Raw genomic sequence first — 20550 nt, 5'->3', positions numbered from 1 at the left:
GATTTACTGTTCGAATTTCAACTTAATACAACAGAACTTAAATTTTCCCGGTTTGTCAGTCGGATTTTAAAGGTTGGACATTTTTCGCGCTACAATTTTTTTTATGCGGACTAGTGAGAGGGGTATGGAATCTTAAAAAAAGTGTCCACGTGGTTCATGGATGGCCCCTTGAGTCCAAATCTCAAATAAGTGCTTGATTGGCCTGTACAGGCCTCCAAAGTCTGTCTAATTGTTAAATTGGGTCGGTATTTCACTAAATTAATGTTTGACGAGGATTTAATGACGAGAATGTTTTTAAGCCGCCCGTGTGGATCAATCGGACCGCGCACTGGACTCACAATCCAGAGGTTGCTGGTTCGAATCCCGCGGCGGGCGCTCTAAAATTCTTTGTGTAAATATGGGTATCCGGCGCCGTCGCTCCGTGCCGTACTCAAACACTTAGGAGCCCAGGGCGGCGAAGTCCTTGTAGATTAAAAGGAAGACACTAGTGGTTGGTACTAGCAATAGTGGCCGACAGCTATAAAGTCAACTTCGTTTTTCATGTTTTTAAGAAAATACTAAATAAAACTGGCATTTAGTACTAGCCAAATATCATGACAATAAAATCTTGAGAAGTAGAAAATGCATATAGTTTAATACAAAATACAAAAATGCATATAGTTTAATACAAAAAAAAGTTTAAAAAATATTCAAAAAATAATTCAACAACATTGATACCTGGTTGATTGGTCCCAATTGATATTGGGATGATTTCATTACTTATTCTATTAAAAGAGGCTATTACAGGAAAATTCCAATTTTTCATAAATTAATCACAGAAAATTCCCACGAAAACAGCAGCACAATACGAAAATAAAGTTGTCCGATCAGGCCCGATATTTTAGTGAGGTTGGCCGAGATAATTAGTCGAAAATTTTCACAAAAACCAGATTTAAAAAAAACATAGCTCCGCGTAATTTTAACCGATTTGAGTTCTCTTGGACCCAAATCAACGGTGATTGATTGGTCTTTTAGAGAACATAGTTCGGTTTTCAAAAATCTAGTCAAATATTTGAAAAGGTCGTATGAAAACTTGAAATGCAGTTTTGCAGGTCTCGGGACCAAAGCGCCTATATTTGAAAATATTTTTATCGGATTTCCCTGACATTTTACATCAAAAAATCAAACCATCCACATTAACGACCCCCGGGTCTTTTGTGGTCTCTATTGCAAGTTTCTGCTCGAACCTAGGAGTCCGAAGGCTTGAATGGGGAGAGCACCCAAACCTCTTTCTACTCCAAGGAACCTTCCACCCCAGTGTTTGAACTGACGACCTTCGGATTGCGAGTCCAACCGCCGCCAGCGATTCCACCGGAGTAGGCTTGGTTTGGTGTGTTGTTTGTACTTATGGCATGGAGACGACTCCTACACTGCCCATAATTGAAAATTCGGCTATTATGCCAAATCAAGTATTCCGAGAAAAACGCGTTTTAGTGTTTGTCACAAAATCTCTGTCAAGGCAATTTCCCATTAGAGTGGCATATTAGCCGTTTGGTTTTTCGCATCGGCAGCCAAGTCTAAACATTGTTTCAGTGAAATTCAAGTTTCAGAAGATGCGTTGGAACATCCCCTACCTTCTGGTGCTAATATCTCGTTTTTGCCAAAAGTGGATATTAGCCGTTTTTTCAATGGTGGGCAGTACACCTGGAATGACTTAACGGCCTAACAACCAAGGCCGGGACCGACATTTTACTTCCTCATCCGATGGAAGGTTGAAGCAGATGGGAATCGAACCCAGAATCATCCGCTTACAAAGCGGACAGCGTAACCATTCGGCCACGCACTGCCACATTTTTGCCACTGACATTTTACATACCATATCTAAAAACAGTGGAGTAATATTAGCAGGATTCCAAGATGATTTTGAAAATTAAAACTGGGGTTTTCAACGTGTTGCGCGAAAAAACGGGAAATTAAGGTTTCTCTTCGATGCGGACACTGGGGAAATCGCTGTATCTGATCCTTGTTCACTATTTCGCAAATATCTTCGAAATGCGATTGAATTTTTCAAAAATCTCTCTCTACTTTTTAGCCAATAGAATTATCTACCGAATCATCAAAAAATTAGGCTAATAAACTATTTAACAAAAAAGTTGCGCATACATTTCTCAAAAATATTGTGATTTTTTAATTGTTTTCTCTGCATTCCACCCCAAAGCGTTTGTTGTCGAAAACGAAAAAAATCAACTTTTTTCACTAAAATTTAGAAAACTTGAAAATTTAAGCGATGACCTTTACTTTTTTTCGCACCAAGTTTTCGAAACTTTTCCCGTTTTTGTATACTTTAATTGAGTATCGATGCCAAAATCAGGGGGTACTAGAACTTCAAATTGTATAACTCATCGAAAATACTTGATCGGATGATCTTTGTTTTTAATAGCTGCTCGATGCATGAGATGATTGGTAAGAATATTGTAACTCAAACTGCATGCATAAAATAGTATGTAACATATTCTAATTTGGAATTTAAAATATAAATCTGAGATAAAGTAAGTGATTTTGGAAAAGTAAATCATAAATATTGCCAATAGGAACAAATCAATTGCTTTTGCGTGAAAGAACTTGAAAATCAACAAAAAATGAAACTTGCTTTTTGCATTCCATAAAAACAAAACTCGCCTGCAAAAGCATCCACTAACGATTTCCCTTTTTGTCTTACGCAAAACTTACTCTTAACAGATACGTGTACGAAGGCACAATGAAAATCTGTTCCGTGAAAAGTAGATTAATTTCGGTTCGCATATATAGTAAGTGTATGGCGTATGCGTGCCTAGTAACTACAAACGAAATGGATCGCTTCTACTTCCGCTACTTCCCAACCCAAAATGGAGCTTTTCCCCCCGTGAAACTAGCATGAAATGGTGTGCTTGATTTGAGTTGATTCTAGAAGTAGAACCCCAGCTTACCTCCTCCTTTTCCCGCGCGATCGTCGTCATCGAGTTGCGGTAGATGTTCGGACAGGACGACGCCTTCAGCCGGTAACGGTGGGTGTTGAGCAGCGCACCGCGATAATGGATCGAGTTCTTGTGGATGCGCATGTCCTTGAGGAAGTTGGAGTACCGCAGCGACTGGTTGTGGGGCTGGGCCCGCTTCAGGCCACCGTTTTTGTGCTGGTGGTGGGGTTTCGGTTTCATGGTTTTCTGTTTTGGGACGACCAGCGTGACGGCAGTGTTGACGTTCGGGTTGAAGATCTCGTTCTCGTACACGATGTCCAGGGAGGTTCCGCGGTAGGAGTGGCGCGGGTCCTCGTCTTGGGCGGCGAGTGCCGTCTCGTCGAGGGACCAGGTGCTGCCGCCGCCACGGGACTGGAGTTCGCGCTGGCGTTGACAGCTGAGGTAGCCCTCGTCCAGTGAGGCTACGCTGAGCGTTTTGAGGGAGGGAGAGAAGCCGAGGCTGCAGTCGTCGTCTTGATAGCCGGTGCTGGAGATCTTTTCGTACGAGTTTAGCGTTTCCGAGCTGGCTAGCTTGGCGTGTTCGACTGGGGCCTCTTCCTCTAGCTTCTTGAAGGCTTCTTTGGCGAGGATCGCCTGGCGGAGTGATCGACGACTGCCGCCACCTTGGGGCAGCGGGCGGAGCAGTTCGTTCTCGTGCTTCATGAAGGTCGGTAGGGTAAGTTCGCTCTGGTACTTTTTGCAAATGACGGGGTCATCTGGAGGGATGACCTGGTTCGCTTCGGTGTTGACGTTCGTTACGAGCGTGTCTAGCAGGTGCTCTTTGGCGACACCGACTTCGATGAGCTTCTTGATTTCGTCTAGGCAGACGCTCGAGTTCGAGAAGGTCAGCATACTTTGGGAGCGACTTTCGAGCTTGCTTTCCTCGATCATCCAGTCGGGATCGCGCATGAGGGCGCCCATTACGACGATGTTGAAGAGGGTTCCGGCGAGGATCAGCGTGGTTCCTCGCCAGCCAAAGTTGTCCAGCAGCCATTGGGTAAGGGGAGCGTACAGGAAGGTACCGATACCGGTACCGGAGGCTCCGATGCCGGTGGCGAAGGTACGCTTCTTGTCGAACCAAAACGCGATCGAAACCACTACTGTAACGTAACCGACACCGAGTCCCAACCCAGATAGAATACCAAACGAAAAGAACAGCTGTTCGACGGACGTACAGTACGAAGAAATGACGAAGCCGATCGTGGCGACCGTTCCACCGATGATGGTCATCTTACGACACCCGTACCGATCGACCAGGTTGGACATGATCGGCCCCATCAGCAGCGGTACCGCAATAAACAGTGAGCCAATCCATGCCGTTTTCGACTTGGACTCCCCGAAGTACGCCACCAGTTCGGTGTAGATCAACCCGAACGAGAACGACACACCGTCCATGATCAGCGAGACCATTAGAGAGGCAAACACCACCACCCAACCGTAGCCACCGTCCGGAATCTTCGGCTTCGGCTTCTTGACCGGCTCATGGTACGACGACAAGATCGAGTCCGGCTCGGACAGCTCCGAGTAGAGGCGCCGCTTCTTCCGGTTCGGGTCGGCCACCGTCAGCTGGGACATGACCCGGCAGTGATCGTCACCATCGTCATCCGACAGGTTGCAGAACGTCACCTCGTTCGAGTTCAGCAGCGAGGTCTTGATCGCCTCCAGCTGCTCCTTGCCGAAGCGCGGATTGTTATTGTTCTGGGCATCGGCGCCAACCAAGTAGCTCTTGTTGCTCGGGTCGGTAATTTGTATCTCGACCACCATTTTCAACCGCCAGAAAGTTGTCAATCATACACACTCTTCCTAGAGCTTCGCCGCGTCGGCGCGACCTTCAGTGACGGTGTCCAAACAAAAAGATCAGATCTCTAATTAGAGTCCACGTGCGCGAAGCGCTCACACGTGATCAAAGCAGGTCACGTTCAACAACAAAAGAAATGCACAACCGCCCTAGACCTCGCAAGCAAAGGCAGAATCGAGGCGGGTTTGAAAAAGTTCTCAACGATCGCGATCTTCCGCGGCGACTAAGATCGGCGTCCGGATCGGGCGTCCTGCGCACCGTCGTCCGGGATTTGTCGCTGTGTTGGTCGCCTGTGTTTTGTTGGTAATTGGAGCTTTTGTTTTGCTTACTGCGCAGTATTCTGATCGTCGAGGATCGTGAGATCGGTGGAGGGGTTGTTAGCCTACTGCGGCGCGTGGCTCTTTCGTATGGTTCGCTGCCGGGTGGTGGCGCTGTTCAGCCGTATTAACGTCGATAGCTTAACGACCGTCGATCTGAGGCGGGGATCCTTCGGGGAGTAACGGTGACAATGGCTCACGGCGGCTGCACTAGGAAAGTCCGGCTTCCGGGTATTATACATAGGAGTCGCGATTAGCGGGTTAAACTCGGCACGCACTGGGTTTCTTCTCATTAAGCCGATTATGCGCCGGGCTGGCGTTTCCAAACAGATAACGTTGCGCAATCGGTTCCGGGCGCGCGTGCACCCCAAACAACAAGTCAATGGTTCTCCTTGAACCTGGCACACTCGCACAATAGCAGCTACACACACAGACAGACAGAGGACAGCTGGGGACAGCTTCCTCACGCGAGAGCTCACTCACTCACGCACTTTTGAACACTTTCTTCACGAGAATATTCTCTTCCACACGATCCTAGTCGTGTCAGGCTTTTCGATCTGCACAGCACAACCACATTTTCCCCGCAGAGCTTACAACACGACCGGCTAGTCTTGCACTTGTTCCAAACACCCTGAAGCTTGCAACTGAAACGTCCTTCAAGTCCTTCCGATCTTCCGATTTCTACTGCTGACTACCGAGAGAAAGGTATCACGGCGCAACGCGAAGACCGGACAACGCGCACCACAACAAATGACGTGCGCTAAGCGTTATTTTTAAGATCGGATCGGTGGATCGCCAAACGACGACGACGGCACTCAGCTGTTCCTCTCCTCTAACGACCGGTTCGTACTGACGCAGTCTGGTTCGGTGGGAACGCCCGGTGCTTTGCTGCGAAATGCCCTAAACAAGACGCCAAAAATCTGAAAATAGACGCGATTGAGGAAAGAAGAAAAATTAGTGCGACTGTGTGAGTTATGGAGTATCTCTTAATTGGATTTTCGGGAAAAATAAATATAAAATTTAATGCCTTGTGGGGCCACGTGCACGCGCGATAGAAGGTTTCCGCGCGCGCGAAAAGGTGAATGTCTGCCAGGTTGGCGGAGGTTCTGGCAAGGAAGAGCAAAGGATTTTAATTGGATCGTGTTGGCTTTTGGTTGCGGTTTGGGAGGGGTAAACAAACTTTAAAATGCCGTGAACTATATGGGGGGAAATGAAACTAAGTATGTTGAGTACATCCTGGAGGAGTTACAGTAATTTGAAGATAAAGAAAATAAATTCAACAAAAATGTCCAGTACCGTCAACTTGGGCGTCCCAGAGGATCCCGGAGTGTTGAAAATTGTCAGGTGCTTTGATTGAAAATTCAATAAAATCACAGCATTCAAGCAGATATTTGTGTAAACTGTTTTGTTTTACGAGCAACTGTAAACAAATCCATTGTTTTGTTTTTATTAACCCTCTAACGCCCATGGTTACTCCAGAGCACCACTAATTTTTGTCTTCGAAACTAAATTTCTCTGCAACCAACCATTATTTCAACCTGCATTAGTTTATATAGAATGATAACTTATTCATCCAATTCGGTCGATCCAGTTACGAGTAATGGTGAAAAACGTAAAAAATCTCGATTTTGGTCTGGGCGGGAAGGGGTTAACTGTTTAACTAATTTATATGGACATTTTACATCAAAATTACTTTGCATTTACAATGATTTTTTACACGCTTTCTTTGATCATTTTTGGAAAACATGTGTTTGAAAGTCGGTTAAGTTTTTATGTTATTCCAACCCATATTTGCTAACAAAACATATGTTTTACAATAAAAAAATTGGCAAAAGTCTCATTATACTTATCATGCATCAAAACATCAATCATCCGTTAAATTTGAGATGAAAATAATCGTTTTCTTCAGTAGACCCGGGTCCATAACAGGCAAAACAAAACGTTATTTTAAAATGGTAATTGTTTGCATAAGATCACTAATTGATGAAAGAATAGTCAAAATTGCTCAAAAGATTTCAGGTAAAATACCCTAGATTCAGAATTGTGTGTAGGGATTATGGGTTGCAGGATTGAATATGTAATAAATTATTAAATGAGTATTTATTATAAGATTGATATAATTCATAAATAAGAGTTAAGAGCGCAACAAAAAGTGCGCACCTTCATGAATATTGCCTTGTTAGCTGATTGTGGATTGAGTGCGAGAGCGCGCTAGCGAGCTGCGAGAGAGAACAACGAGCGAGAAAACAACGAGATGCGCGCGGCCGGCGAAAGAGAGAATGAAGATTGTCAAATCAGTTTTGTGGTTAATTTCTGTGGAATAAGACGTGTTGTTTGTTAATTGCAAAATATCTGTGTTTTTATTATAAAAGAAAGTCCCCGATCACGACAATGGCACAGTCCGGTAAGTCGAACCTTTTGATTCATGAAAGATCATTTGTTTTGCTTGAATTGTTGTGTTGTGAAATCCAACAGTTTTGTTTACCTGCCAGGATGCAGGTCCAAAGTTTCGCTTTGTTGTTTTGCCTGTGTTTTGAAACAGGTAGATGTTTGATTGAACTTGTTACTTGAAATTGATAAAAGGCATAAAACTATCTGCGATAATTGACGGTCTTGAATTCAATGAATGATTTGCTTGTTGTTGTGATATTGGGAACGAATGTTTTGTTTTGAAGTAGTAAGTTTGGCTTTTCGTTGTGATAATTGAAAACCAATGTTTTATTCTAAGTTTATGGTGGAATTTGAAGGCAAATAATTTGCTCGAAATTTGATTGTTTTTGTACAATCACATTTTTGCTTTAGATTTGATTGTTGTTGTTTTGATTGAACTCCAATGTTTTGTTACGAATTAGACTTCATTTTTTTTTTCTTATTTTTGTGATTGATGAAAATCAATATTTTGTTAATAATTTGACCAAAGATTTGACAAGATTGTGGAAATTGAAAATCAATATTTCTTTTTGAATTTGATGGAGGATTAGTTTGCGATTGAAGGTAGATAATTTGTTTTCGATTTAGTTGTTGTTTTGGTAATTGAAATCAAATTTGTTGCTTGAATTTTATTGTTGTTATTATAATTGACGACCAATGTTTTGTTTTGAATTTGATGCAAAATTTGATTGTTATGGATTGTTGTTATTATTGATGATCATTATTTTTATTTTTTATTTTGGATTGGATGCTGGTTATTTTGGTAATTTAAGACCAATGTTTATTTTTGAATAAGATAAATATTTGCTTATTGTTAGTTTTGTTTTAAATTTAATGAAAGATATGCTTGTTGTGGCAATGACTTGATGCAAAGTCCAATAAAATCACAAATTACAAAATTTACAGGTTTAATTTTGATTGAAAGATTTGATTGTTGATGAGGGAATTAAAGACCAATGTTTTGTTATGATAAGATGACAAATTTGCTTATTTTTGCGATAAATGAAAACCAATATTTTGTTTCGAGTAAGATACGAGGTTTTATTGATATTGTGGTAATCGAAAACCAGTTATTATTTTGAATATGATGATAGATTTGCTTTTTGTTGCGGCAATCGAAGGCCAAGATTTGTTTTCAGAATTTGAGTTTTGTTATTATAGAACGGTATTTTTTTCGGTTTTAAATTTCATGCAATATTTGACTGTGGTTTTATGATGGGCAATTTTGAGTTTTAAATTTGACGCAATATTTGATTGTTTATATGGTAATTGATGACCAATGTTTTGTTTTGAAGTTGATGCAAAATTTGATTATTAATTTTATGGTTAATGAAAAAAAGTTTAGTTCTCATTTGAATGAAGATTTGATTGTTGTTATTATTGACGATAAATTTTTACTGTGAATTTGATGCAATATTAGATTGTTGCTTGATGCTGTGGAAATTGAAAACTATCGTTTTAGAATTCTAATGAAAATTTTATAGATTTATGCAGAAATTGACAATCAATGTTTTGCTTTGAAATTTGATTTGAGCAATGTTTTTTGCCGTTATAATTGATTAGTTAGTTAATTTTGAGGTCTCTTCTGTGTTGGAGACTGACAAACCTCTTTGATGGTAGTCAGAAAAAAGTCTCCTCTGTGTTGGAGCCTGACAGACCTCTGCGATGGTAGTCAAAAAAAAGTCTCCTCTGTGTTGGAGCCTGACAGACCTCTGCGATGGTAGTCAGAAAAAAAGTCTTCTCTGTGTTAGAACCTGACAGACCTCTGTGATGGTAGTCAAAAAAAAAGTCTCCTCTGTGTTGGAGCCTGACAGACCTCTGCGATGGTAGTCAGAAAAAAGTCTCCTCTGTGTTGGAGCCTGACAGACCTCTGCGATGGTAGTCAGAAAAAAAGTCTCCTCTGTGTTGGAGCCTGACAGACCTCTGCGATGGTAGTCAGAAAAAAAGTCTCCTCTGTGATGGAGCCTGACAGACCTCTGTGATGGTAGTCAGATTAAAAAAAATGAATAATCTGTGCTGGAGTTCTTTGCGAAAGCAGTCAGATAACAATCTCCTCGATAAAGGAACCCGACAGACTTTTGTGATGATTTTTTTTAAAATAACTTCGCAGAAGGAGCCTTATGGATTTTAAAAATATATTGTTCAGCAAATCTTTTCATTCAATTAAGGACCGTCTTTAACATCACAAAAGAAATTGACCTAAGAAAATGAATAAATAAATTTAAATGTGAAAGTGAGCACTTTTTGGTATCCACAGATGAAGCAATATGTATTTTGGCGTTATGTCTGTGAACTGCCTGAAAAAAAGATGATTTCAAATTCATCGAATAGGACTAAAACGGTTGTCACTATAACTAACACTGGAGTTGTCCTCTCTTGAAAGATTAACCTCTAAATTGAAAGACGTTAATGATTAAGTATTCCATATTGATAGTTGTTATGGTTAATTGTTACTTTAATCGATTTACTCAGCTGTGATACAAAAGTTGCTTGAAACCCAACATTATTTCACAGGGAAGTAAAAATTTAAGTAATCTTAACGATTACATTAACAATACATTATTAGTTTAAAAAAGGTAAACTAATTCACTTATGGGTTGCAGGATTGAATATGTAATAAATTATTAAATGAGTATTTATTATAAGATTGATATAATTCATAAATAAGAGTTAAGAGCGCAACAAAAAGTGCGCACCTTCATGAATATTGCCTTGTTAGCTGATTGTGGATTGAGTGCGAGAGCGCGCTAGCGAGCTGCGAGAGAGAACAACGAGCGAGAAAACAACGAGATGCGCGCGGCCGGCGAAAGAGAGAATGAAGATTGTCAAATCAGTTTTGTGGTTAATTTCTGTGGAATAAGACGTGTTGTTTGTTAATTGCAAAATATCTGTGTTTTTATTATAAAAGAAAGTCCCCGATCACGACATTGTGTTGTTTTCCTTGCTCAAACTCAACTCCCTTCAACGAATCATTTCTGCGGTAAACTTTACGCAGTAGGTCTGGCCGCTTTAACGTTTGTAATGATAAAATGCATATTAACGCAATGGCGCACAAAAAAATTTGATATATGATAAGAAGAAGGCAAGACCTAATCTAAACTAAGGGCTCGTGCTTAAATCACGTGGCCTTCAAATTTTTATGTTAAAATTTCGTGTTTTTTTTGTCATTTTGCAAAGTTACTTTTTAGAGTATACCAAAAACGAAACTATTGGCACTACGCCCCCCGGGGCATGGCCTTCCTCTAACGTGGGATTTCTGCTCCAGCGCCTCTGACGAGACAGGAGAAACCGGGACCGACGTTTTACTTCACCATCCGATAGAAGCTCAGTGGATAAGGCGGGAATCGAACCCGCGTCTCATAGCATCATCGGGATCGGCAGCCGAAGCCGCTACCCCTGCGCCACGAGACCCACAGAGTAGAGTATACCAATCTTATACAAAATTTTCGAAAAGAAAGAAAATGAAAAAAAATATGTGTACATATAAGGGGTTTGCTGGTTTGTGTAAAGAACACACGAGAAATAGGGTATTTGTCCCTATTTTGGGCCTACTAAGCAGACCGTACTATTAATTTGATGTATGCTCAAAGGCTGCTATAGGCAACCTAGCTTATACTATATGAATAAGTTGGTTTTTTAAAGCTAATGCTCGTACTTAATCACATATTCAATAAAAATATCATTTATCGCTGTTTAAGCCCGAAAAACAAAAACATTTTCTGTCCCTATTTTGGGTCTATTGTTTCTAGGATCCGACCTTCAATGTGCATATTTTCGGCCTACCTTCTGATGGTTGAAATCTCGAAGCATGTGGCGAGAATTTTTGACGTACGGCTCAGCCCCAGCTCGTACAGTACAGCCGCACAAGTTCGGTCAACAAAAATGCTAAATAATTGTGATGTTTTAAGCCACAAATCAACATTAGAATGATTGATTTCACCTGCATTACGTGCATAATAAGCATGAACATCATTTATATCATTCATTTAAGAGTTTAAACATAATTAAACATTTATTGCGTAGCCAAACAACAAGCCCGTAATATGCAAGAAAGACTGTAACATTCGAGAAGCGCACACACACTGGCACAGTTTGTAGAATTGTCAAATGTACCGAAAATATATCCATTTCTCTCCGATATGGACGAAGCAACTTTCATCAGTTATTTTATTAATTTGGTGGCAGTTTAGTGATTGTTTTTGCAATGGGATTGTGCAACCCACCAATAAAAACACATTGCCGGTGGTTGGAGATTCGGGGGACGGCTCTCATTCATGTGCTGAGCGATGAAAACCGTGACGCTGAGTGTCAACAAGCGGTAAGCAAAAGTGGTGAAAATTTTGGACCTAATGGGCAAGTAGCAATTTGCCAAGAAAAAAGTGAAGAGTGATATATTTATTGCATTATTTCTAATTTACGAGGAAAACGTGAATTATTCTTGCCCACCAAAATGAAGATAATGACAGCACGAATCATTCTCAAGTGGCAGATTCCTGCCAGATTTGGTGAAAGGCACAATTTCGTTGAATTAAGTTTGATAGACCTAAAATAGGTACTAGGCCCAAAATAGGGACAAATACCCTATGTATTTTCCGAAAAAGTTTTTAGAAAAGGTGATGGACTTTCAACCCCTTAAACTCATTTGTATGATTTTGAAAGTATTTTTTTTTGAAAATTTAGCTAATTTTGTAAAAGAATGTCAAATAAAAAAAATAAAAACGTTACTTAATCCACCTTTAGGTGGTTGGTGCCTTCCTCACATTCATAAAGTCAATACATTCAGTAAAAATAGCAACATTCCCTTAACATGTTTAACAAATCAACTTTATTACTCATTTCATTTGATAGGGTTCGCAGACCTTCAATTTTTCTGGCTCATCGGCAAGGTCTGATAAAAAACCTATCCAACGATAGTTCACATGGAAGATTCAGACAATATTTTTATCACAATATCTGAGATCCGGCCTCCAAAAAGTGTATAAATAACACTTAAGTGCTAATAACTTTTGATAGGGTTGTCAGATCTTCAATGTTTTGGGCTCATTGGAAAGGTCTTTTAAATACCTTTCTAAAAATGTATAACATGATAGGGTTTCTTGCAAAAACTACCCTTTTTACAATCTTCCGGACATACGCTAAAATCGTTTTTTAGCATAACTTTTGAAGTACTTAACTAAACATGCTGGTTTTAAATAGAGACCTATGGGACCCCAAGACGGATCTAATGAGACTAATACGGTCAAAATCCGTTCATCCAGTCCGGAGATAATCGAGTGACAATTTTTTTGTCCACCCATTTACACACATCCACACAGACATTTGCTCAGAACATGATTCTGAGTCGATAGGTATACGTGAAGGTGGGTCTACGAGGTCGAATTAAGAGGTTCATTTTTCGAGTGATTTTATAGCCTTTCCTCAGTAAGGTGAGGAAGGCAAAAAGAATGACTCTTTGCTCGATTGTTGATTGTCTAGTTTAAGTATGATCGCTAAACTACGCTTAACGGTGCACATCTACCAGAGTTTTTGCACACATATTTTTTTTACGGACAATTTAGTATCTTCAAAACTACGGGAACTATCGATATATTTTTTTATTCATCCCCTAAGCTACTCATTCCATAAATATTTACAACAAAATTTGTCCAAATTATTTCAAGATTGGGTCCGTATTGTCAACAATTTTGGAATATGAAAACAACAACTTCTTTGGTTGCTGTGGTCTGTGAACCTTTAAGTGATTTATTTTTTTGAATGGCGGCCAAAATGGCGGTGATGAAATATTGTAAAAATGCATTTTGTAATTTAATAGGCGATAGGCAACTATTCAAATTTAACTAAAATGAAGTCACAGAACCCGAATCTGATATAAAAAAAAAACAAAAAAAATCTTTTGTTCGTGATTCGATTATCCATAGTCCCATACAAACCTTCGCATAATCGAGACTTCAGAACTGGAGTTTGAACTGTAATAGCTTTGAACAATAAAAACAGATTATTGAACAAAGCTATGTTTCAAAAAGTCGTTACGCAATTTTGTTAATCAAAAAGTAATTTTCATGTCGGAAGCAATGCCAACTATTAAGGGTATTAAACTTAGCTTGTTAATTTGTTTTTTCTTTTTTTTTTGTGAAAATGGGTTAAAATCATGAAGGTACGTTATCCAAAGAAGGAAACAAACGAAAAATAAGTTTGAAAAACATTAAAGTGGCAACAAGCTAGTAAACAAAGCAATTACTTAAATTTTCTAAGAAATGAGTCATATTTCATGGGGTTTTATGATATGCAAACCCAAATGCAACAAAATGAGAGAGATAAACGCGAATCACAAGTTTTTGCCCATATCGCAACCCTAAATCAAGTCGGCACTTTTTTTGTGTTGCGTGGGTGGTTTGCTTCGAGAACAAAGTGGATTAAACTTGGTTGAATCTTATCTCCACACGAGTGTCACGTTCCACACCGATCAGAACTGGCTCAAATTGGAGAGTGCTTACGGATTTTTGTATATTTGGAAGCCCATCGACGTCGATAGCGAACTGTTGTCTGACGGAGCAGTTTTCACTTTTCGATTGATGATCTGTATACTAAATTGGAATCGAACTGTTGCCCCTCATAAGCTTTATTAAGACGCAGTATGATCCGCGTCGAATCAGGGAATGCAAAGTCGATTTTATATTTAGGTTTCGATAATCAACACGCTCTGACACGGAACTGTAAACAGTAAATTACCGGGGAACAATAAGCCTGATAACGCGGTATTACGCGGGGATTGAGGCTTCTGAGTTCGTCACAGGTCGATCGTATGAACGTCTATAGATAAATACACTTTGTACTAACCATCTCGCGTAATCACTTTTTAGATCGAACATTTTCAGTATCAACTTAAACCCGACACAAAGGCAATCCCTTCACTCGGTTATCACAGCCCTACATTTTCAAGCTGATCTACAGGAAGATCGCTGATGATCACTTCAAGCACGCTCCAAACAGTCACACAATTGTCAGCCGAATTACTCTCCTGACCACGTTCCGGCCAAGACTGAGCCCACTGCGGACGTTGGCGCGCCGTTTGGTCTTGAACAGTCCCATCGAACAGCCTTCAACCTGTCTGGTCCGGTATCTCTGTGTCTAGCCCGAAATTAATGTGCTTATTACGGAGAGCGCGCGCGTACTTAGACGAAAACACATCACTAAAGCCCGCCGCGAGTGTGAGTCGCCTGCGAGAGGTGGCTAGGTTCTGTTATCAACCTGCAAACACAACACTATAATAATACATCATCATTGTTCGTGTATTCTCCTCCGGTCGGGATGTAAACTATATACATACGAGAGGACATTACATGGGAATACAGTGACAAGGGGGACACGGTGGAGATCACGGGGAGCCACGTTAGGGGAGAATAGGATCACCGTGGTAAAACTATTGGTCAAAAAAATATTGCAAAAATACTTTACATTTGTCTTCAAGCAAAGTTTAATTACTGTTCAAGTGGGATGGCTAACGAACCTGCGAACATTTCCATAGAAAGAAAATGATTAATTTTTCAATTTTTCCTTTAAAAAATGTCCAACTTTGGCCTTGTATCTTCACCAGCCATACCAGATATACAAATAAATCTGTATTTCACATTTCTCAATCCCAAAAATCACAAAAATCTGTACATACAGATTTTTTAAAATTAATTATAATTAAAAAAATCTACATTTTGGTTTTTGAATTATGCTTTAATATGATTAAAAAGCAGAAATCTATTGTTAAAATTTTATAAATGTCTTGTATGCCTTCGAATTTGACATGATACAGATAAAATACAGATTTATTTTTAAGAAAATACAGATCTCCCAAAAATAATCTGGCATTGTTGATCTTCACTCTACCTCTTAGCCCAGTGGATTTCAACTTTTTTCGAAACATTCCTTCCTGTGCTTATTTTTAAGACCTAATCCCCCCCCCCCCCCTCCTTCCTTATTGATTTTCAACTCATTTCACAAATGTCATAATTTTGGCTTTAATGTTTGTAAAATAATAAAAAAAAATACACAGCTTTATTTCTTTCTACCCTCGCATCAATTTGCAAATACTCCTAAAACATTTTTTTTAGTAATTTTTAATTACTAGCGAATATTTAAAGTATTTAACTATTTACACACTGAGATTTTTTACCGAATTCGGTAAAGTTTATAGAATTTTCAACTGCTGATCAGTTGGTAAACTGAATATTACCGAATGCGGTAAAAACTTATCGAAATTTGATAATGAAGTTCATTATTGTTCATCGTACCATCGAAATTGGGTAAAATTATGTTCATTTTGACGGATGGTTTACCGATCTAAACTTTACCGATTTTTCAACTACCGAATTCGGTGAAAAAATCTAATTGTGTACACACTTAGATTTTTTTACCGAACTCGGTAAAGATTACCGAAATTTTCATCTGCTGGCAGTTCGGTAAACTAAAAATTACCTAATTCGGTAAAAAATTACCGAAATTCGGTAATAAAGTTTATTATTGTTCATCGTACAACCGAAATTCAGTAAAATTTTGTTCATTTTGACAGATGGTTTACCGATCTAAACTTTACCGATTTTTCAACTACCGAATTCGGTAAGAAAATCTAAATGTGTATGTTAGCAAATGTTAAACAAAACTCACGGTTTGTTTTTTTTTTTTATAAATCACATAAAAGTTTCAAAAAAAACATCAAACAATGATTTGAGTTCAATTTTGGCAAAATCGTTTGAAATCTTGTTTAAAGTGTTTTATTTGAAAAAAAAAACAAAAAAAATTAAGAGGTAAAATAACATTTTTCTTGTCAGAAAGAAGACAAAAGCTCACAAAAATATGGTTTTGAAACTATTTTTTTTTCAAAACTAAATTAATGTCCTCGCAAATGTATGTAAATAATGATCTAAAAAATCGAATTAATGCTAAATCTAACAAACAAAATTTGTTCAAAACTGTTCAGGTTTAAAAGAATTCAAATTCAATTAAATTTCCAAAGACATGTTTATGTTAAAAAATACTTAAACTAACAATAATTTAAAAAAAATAAGAACAACTCATGGATGATACAATCCAAAAACTCATTTTGAAAGAATGTGAAAAAAATCAACTAATTTTTGATAACAAGATTTTTTTTTTATTTATTTGTTTAAAACAGTATTTATGAAAATTCACATAAATTGTTTAAAGTATTTAAAACCATTTTTTTGACTGCTCATGCTGCTTGAGAGAATGCAAAAACTCAGAAAAAATAATAAAAATATATTCTTCAAAGAAAGACTAGTAATGTTGAAAGAATTGAAAAACATTTTTTTTATTTTTTAAATATTTAATAATTAGGCCGATGAAAATGTTTACTGAAGTTTATGTCCCTCACTGTCTTAGCCATAAGATGGGAGACAAAATATGAAAAATAAAAATAGACAAAAGCGAAAAAATTGCGGACATATAAACATAAAAACAACACAATAAAGTTTTTCGTAGAACAAAAGTTGCTTAAAATTATATCGCGAAGTAAAAAAAAAACAACAAAATAAACATTTGGACAGCAAAAGGTTGAATAATTATAAAACTTTAATTAAAAGTTTTACTGAATTTTTGAAGATATTTGTAATTAAAATTGGGTTCCCTATTTTTCAAAAGCATTTTTAAGGAGTGCCTGATAAAAATTGCTTATGATCATGTTTGAAACGGTCTGAGAAGTTTTTGTTTGAATTTTTTCCAGTTAACTCCTATTTCACTGTTAGTTGAAAAGTTCGGTAAATTTACACTATATTTGATGTAAACTAACATTAGACTTGCGTTCAATAAAAATTAAGTTATATTTAAACGTATTAGTGACATTTTGATGATTTTTGCGAAAAAAATGGTTCCTCTAAGTTTAAAGTCATTTTAATGCTGCAACAGAAATATTAAATGATGTTTGAAAAAACTTTTTTGAGGTTATTTTTTTTTATTCCAATTATTTGGATGCAATATTTTTCACTTGACTTTTTGTTAACATGAGGGGACAAATATTTGCAACTGCCTAATCACAATTTTCAGAAAAAAGTCTGAAGATAATCATAATTGAATGCATAAACAGAATAAAAAATCACATCAATCCAACCTCCCCTGTGAAGTCTCGATATGTAAACTGTTGAAGCCACGCGCCGCCATCGATGTTTGATTGTGATGATGACAATAGAGGGAACTGGTAAACGTCTGTGGTTGTGTTTCGAGCAAGTAAATTGTCGAAAATTGCATCTGATTGTCAGGTACTGACACAAATTACTTGAGTTGTGACACGGTATGACAAAATGCTTTTAATTTGAATCTAAAAATATTTTTTTTAAATCTTTTTTAAATTAATCTCAATTTATGTGGATGAAACGAAATTTAGAGCTATAACTTCGGGTAAAACAAACATAAATCGAGAAGAAAAATCATCAAACAATACTTTTAATACACGGCGTGTTTTCTAGAACAACCTTATCAGGAAGAAATAGTCATCGCTACTTTCAAATGTGTCTTATAGGAAATTTTCTCAGCTTTCCAATGCTTCTAAGAGCGAAATGTTTCATCGGGAAATTTCTGAGATATCTCTATTTTATGTTTTTTGGTTTTAAATTCCTTTATTATTTATTGGAAACTTTTAAATAACAGTCCAGGAAACTTGTCAAATGATGTGTTTCATGTGTCTTTTACTCATCAAAATGTGCAGAATAAGACAAGAAACAACTTTGTAGAAGGTTGCAAACCGCTAAACATTTTGAAAATTTTGTTTGTCTAAGTTTTTGAATATATGGGATTTATTCAGAAATTAAAATATATGTTTTGTACAAGAATTATTTGATAATTACATATTTTTTGTGTACAAATAACACGTGTCTACTCTGATTTAGCTTGTTCAACCGAAACTATGGCAGGTTTGTGATTGTTAATGGTATTATTGAATTTTAATGAATAAATTTGATATTTTCTTAAGCAAACATTAACCAGGAACATAAATACAAATATGATTTGAAATCGAAAATATACTACATATTACTGTAGCAAGCTTCAAAAGTCATATTTTCATGAGTATAAAATAAAAATAAAATTTTATAAAATGTTTTCTGTTGAAAATGCACTTAAAAGTAGCAATAAAACTCGAGTCTTCCAATTCAGAATGCTGAAAACACCGTCACAAACATTTTTTTTTGTTTGAACAAAAATTAAATAATATTTTAACAAAAAAAAACAAACAGAAACTTTCTTTCCAAACTATTTGAAAAAAAATCAAGAAATATATATATATATTTTTTTATAGATGAGATTGAAGATGAGAGTCTTATAAACTTCTAAAATATTGCTAATCATTTAATCATTTAATACAAAAAAAACTAAAACAATCATTTCATACTAATGGAAAGTATTTCTCCTAAAGCTCGCAACAGTAATTTGCAGTTTAATTTCTAGTATTAAACATGTTTTGTATCCATGCAACTGGTTAGTGTTTGATTAAGGAAATATTATATTTATTCATAAAAATCTTGTAATACCCTATCAATCCCAAACCTGTAGAAATTTCGGTTGTATCAGCTAATTCCAAGCTGAATCAGAGCAGACCGGTGTTATTTGTACACAACAGTTATGTAATAATCTATTTGTTCCTGTAAAAATAATATTTCAATACGATTTTATTATTTTAATATTTGAATAAATCCCACATATTCAAAAATTCGGTTAAAACTTAATTTTCAAAATGTTTAGCGGTTTGCAACCTTCTACAAAGTTGTTTCTTGTCTTATTCTGCACATTTTGATGAGTAAAAGACACATGAAACACATCATTTGACAAGTTTCCTGGACTGTTATTAAAAAGTGTCCAATTGATAATCAAGGATTTTAAAAGAAAAAACTTAAAATAGAGATAGGGTATATGGCCCTATTTTGGACCTACTATGCAAAGCGTCAACATAATTCGCATGGTTCTCAGGAACGGTCTGACTAATTTGGCTCGTTTCAGGATTGTTTTGTGCCTTAATTTATGCTTAACAAAGTGTACTATTGAAAATTGAAAATAATTTAACCATTTCATTGTAATAAGCATTTCAAGTAAAACATTTTTTGGATGCTTTTTGGACTTATTGAATGTATTTTGGAGACATCGCTGAACCTATTTTGGACCCACACTCTGATTGGTTGAAATTTTGACAACACGAATTGCGGCGTGCGGCGGCAACACGCACACTTACAAAAACTCGGTTTGATAAAGCAAAGGGCCTATCCACGATTAAAATTTGGAAAATATTCATTTCAGAAATTAAATAATTATGATAAAACAATGGATTTGAATTTGAAAACGTGTTTTAATTATATTGAATGGAAACGCACGCATCTTTCGCTGGTCTCTGTCCTATTTATAATTTGCGTATTCTTACGACCTAATTGTTCAAGCATTAGAACATAAAAGACAACCCGTTATTAGTCGCAATAAAAACACCTTAACTTAAAATTAAAATAATGACAGAGATACATAACAAATTACAATGAAAAAAGGTTCTAAATTTTACGTAGAGCTTAAGTACAAATATTATTAAACAATCAAGAAATTTTAAAGGGAGATTATAGCTTGTAACTTGGTGTGAAACTTTCTCATCTGTCATGATAAACTGTACAGTTGCTTGACAAAATGTTTAACTACATGTTGCACTTTTAAAAACAATGTAATGTTTGAAAAACTCTTTGTTTGAATACCAGGGTGCCTTTGATAGTCATAGTTTGTCTTGTTAAAAGCAGATTTGAGATGTTCAAACTTTATTTTTACTTCGAACTTACCATCACTTAGGCTGCTAATTTAATTTTTAAGAAAATTATTTGTGTCAATAATTAGTTAACTATGTCTATAAGCATTTTTAACAAAATACATACATATTTTAGGTAAAATTGTTAAAAATTCAGAAGTTTGCCTGAAATTTGTTGAAACTAGTATTGTTTACTAAATTATAGATTTATATTATTAAATATAGATTTATATTGTATAACATGTTTAACTGAATTCAAAG

At 36.9% G+C, this 20550-nt stretch overlaps 1 protein-coding gene across 4 annotated transcripts in view; it reads right to left on the bottom strand.

The window, feature by feature from the left end:
- The window catches only part of LOC120415730 (monocarboxylate transporter 14), a 49241-nt gene that overhangs the window by 3258 nt on the left and 25433 nt on the right, over window positions 1-20550 (bottom strand). For 2 of the 4 annotated variants that reach the window (XM_039577322.2, XM_039577324.2), the window contains exons 2-3: window positions 2946-6007; window positions 2710-2745 (exon numbers count right to left, since the gene is read on the bottom strand). In XM_039577322.2, coding sequence (XP_039433256.1) covers window positions 2710-2745; window positions 2946-4736 — 1827 coding nt within the window. In that variant the 5' untranslated portion in view covers window positions 4737-6007. Of the gene's footprint in view, window positions 1-2709; window positions 2746-2945; window positions 6008-14354; window positions 14704-20550 lie in introns of those variants that run through there. The other 2 variants (XM_039577323.2, XM_039577325.2) reach the window with 2 other exon arrangements.

The sequence above is a fragment of the Culex pipiens genome, chromosome 3 (assembly GCF_016801865.2).
Source record: "Culex pipiens pallens isolate TS chromosome 3, TS_CPP_V2, whole genome shotgun sequence".
Taxonomy (NCBI): domain Eukaryota; kingdom Metazoa; phylum Arthropoda; class Insecta; order Diptera; family Culicidae; genus Culex; species Culex pipiens.
This window is presented reverse-complemented; position numbering and strand designations above follow the sequence as displayed.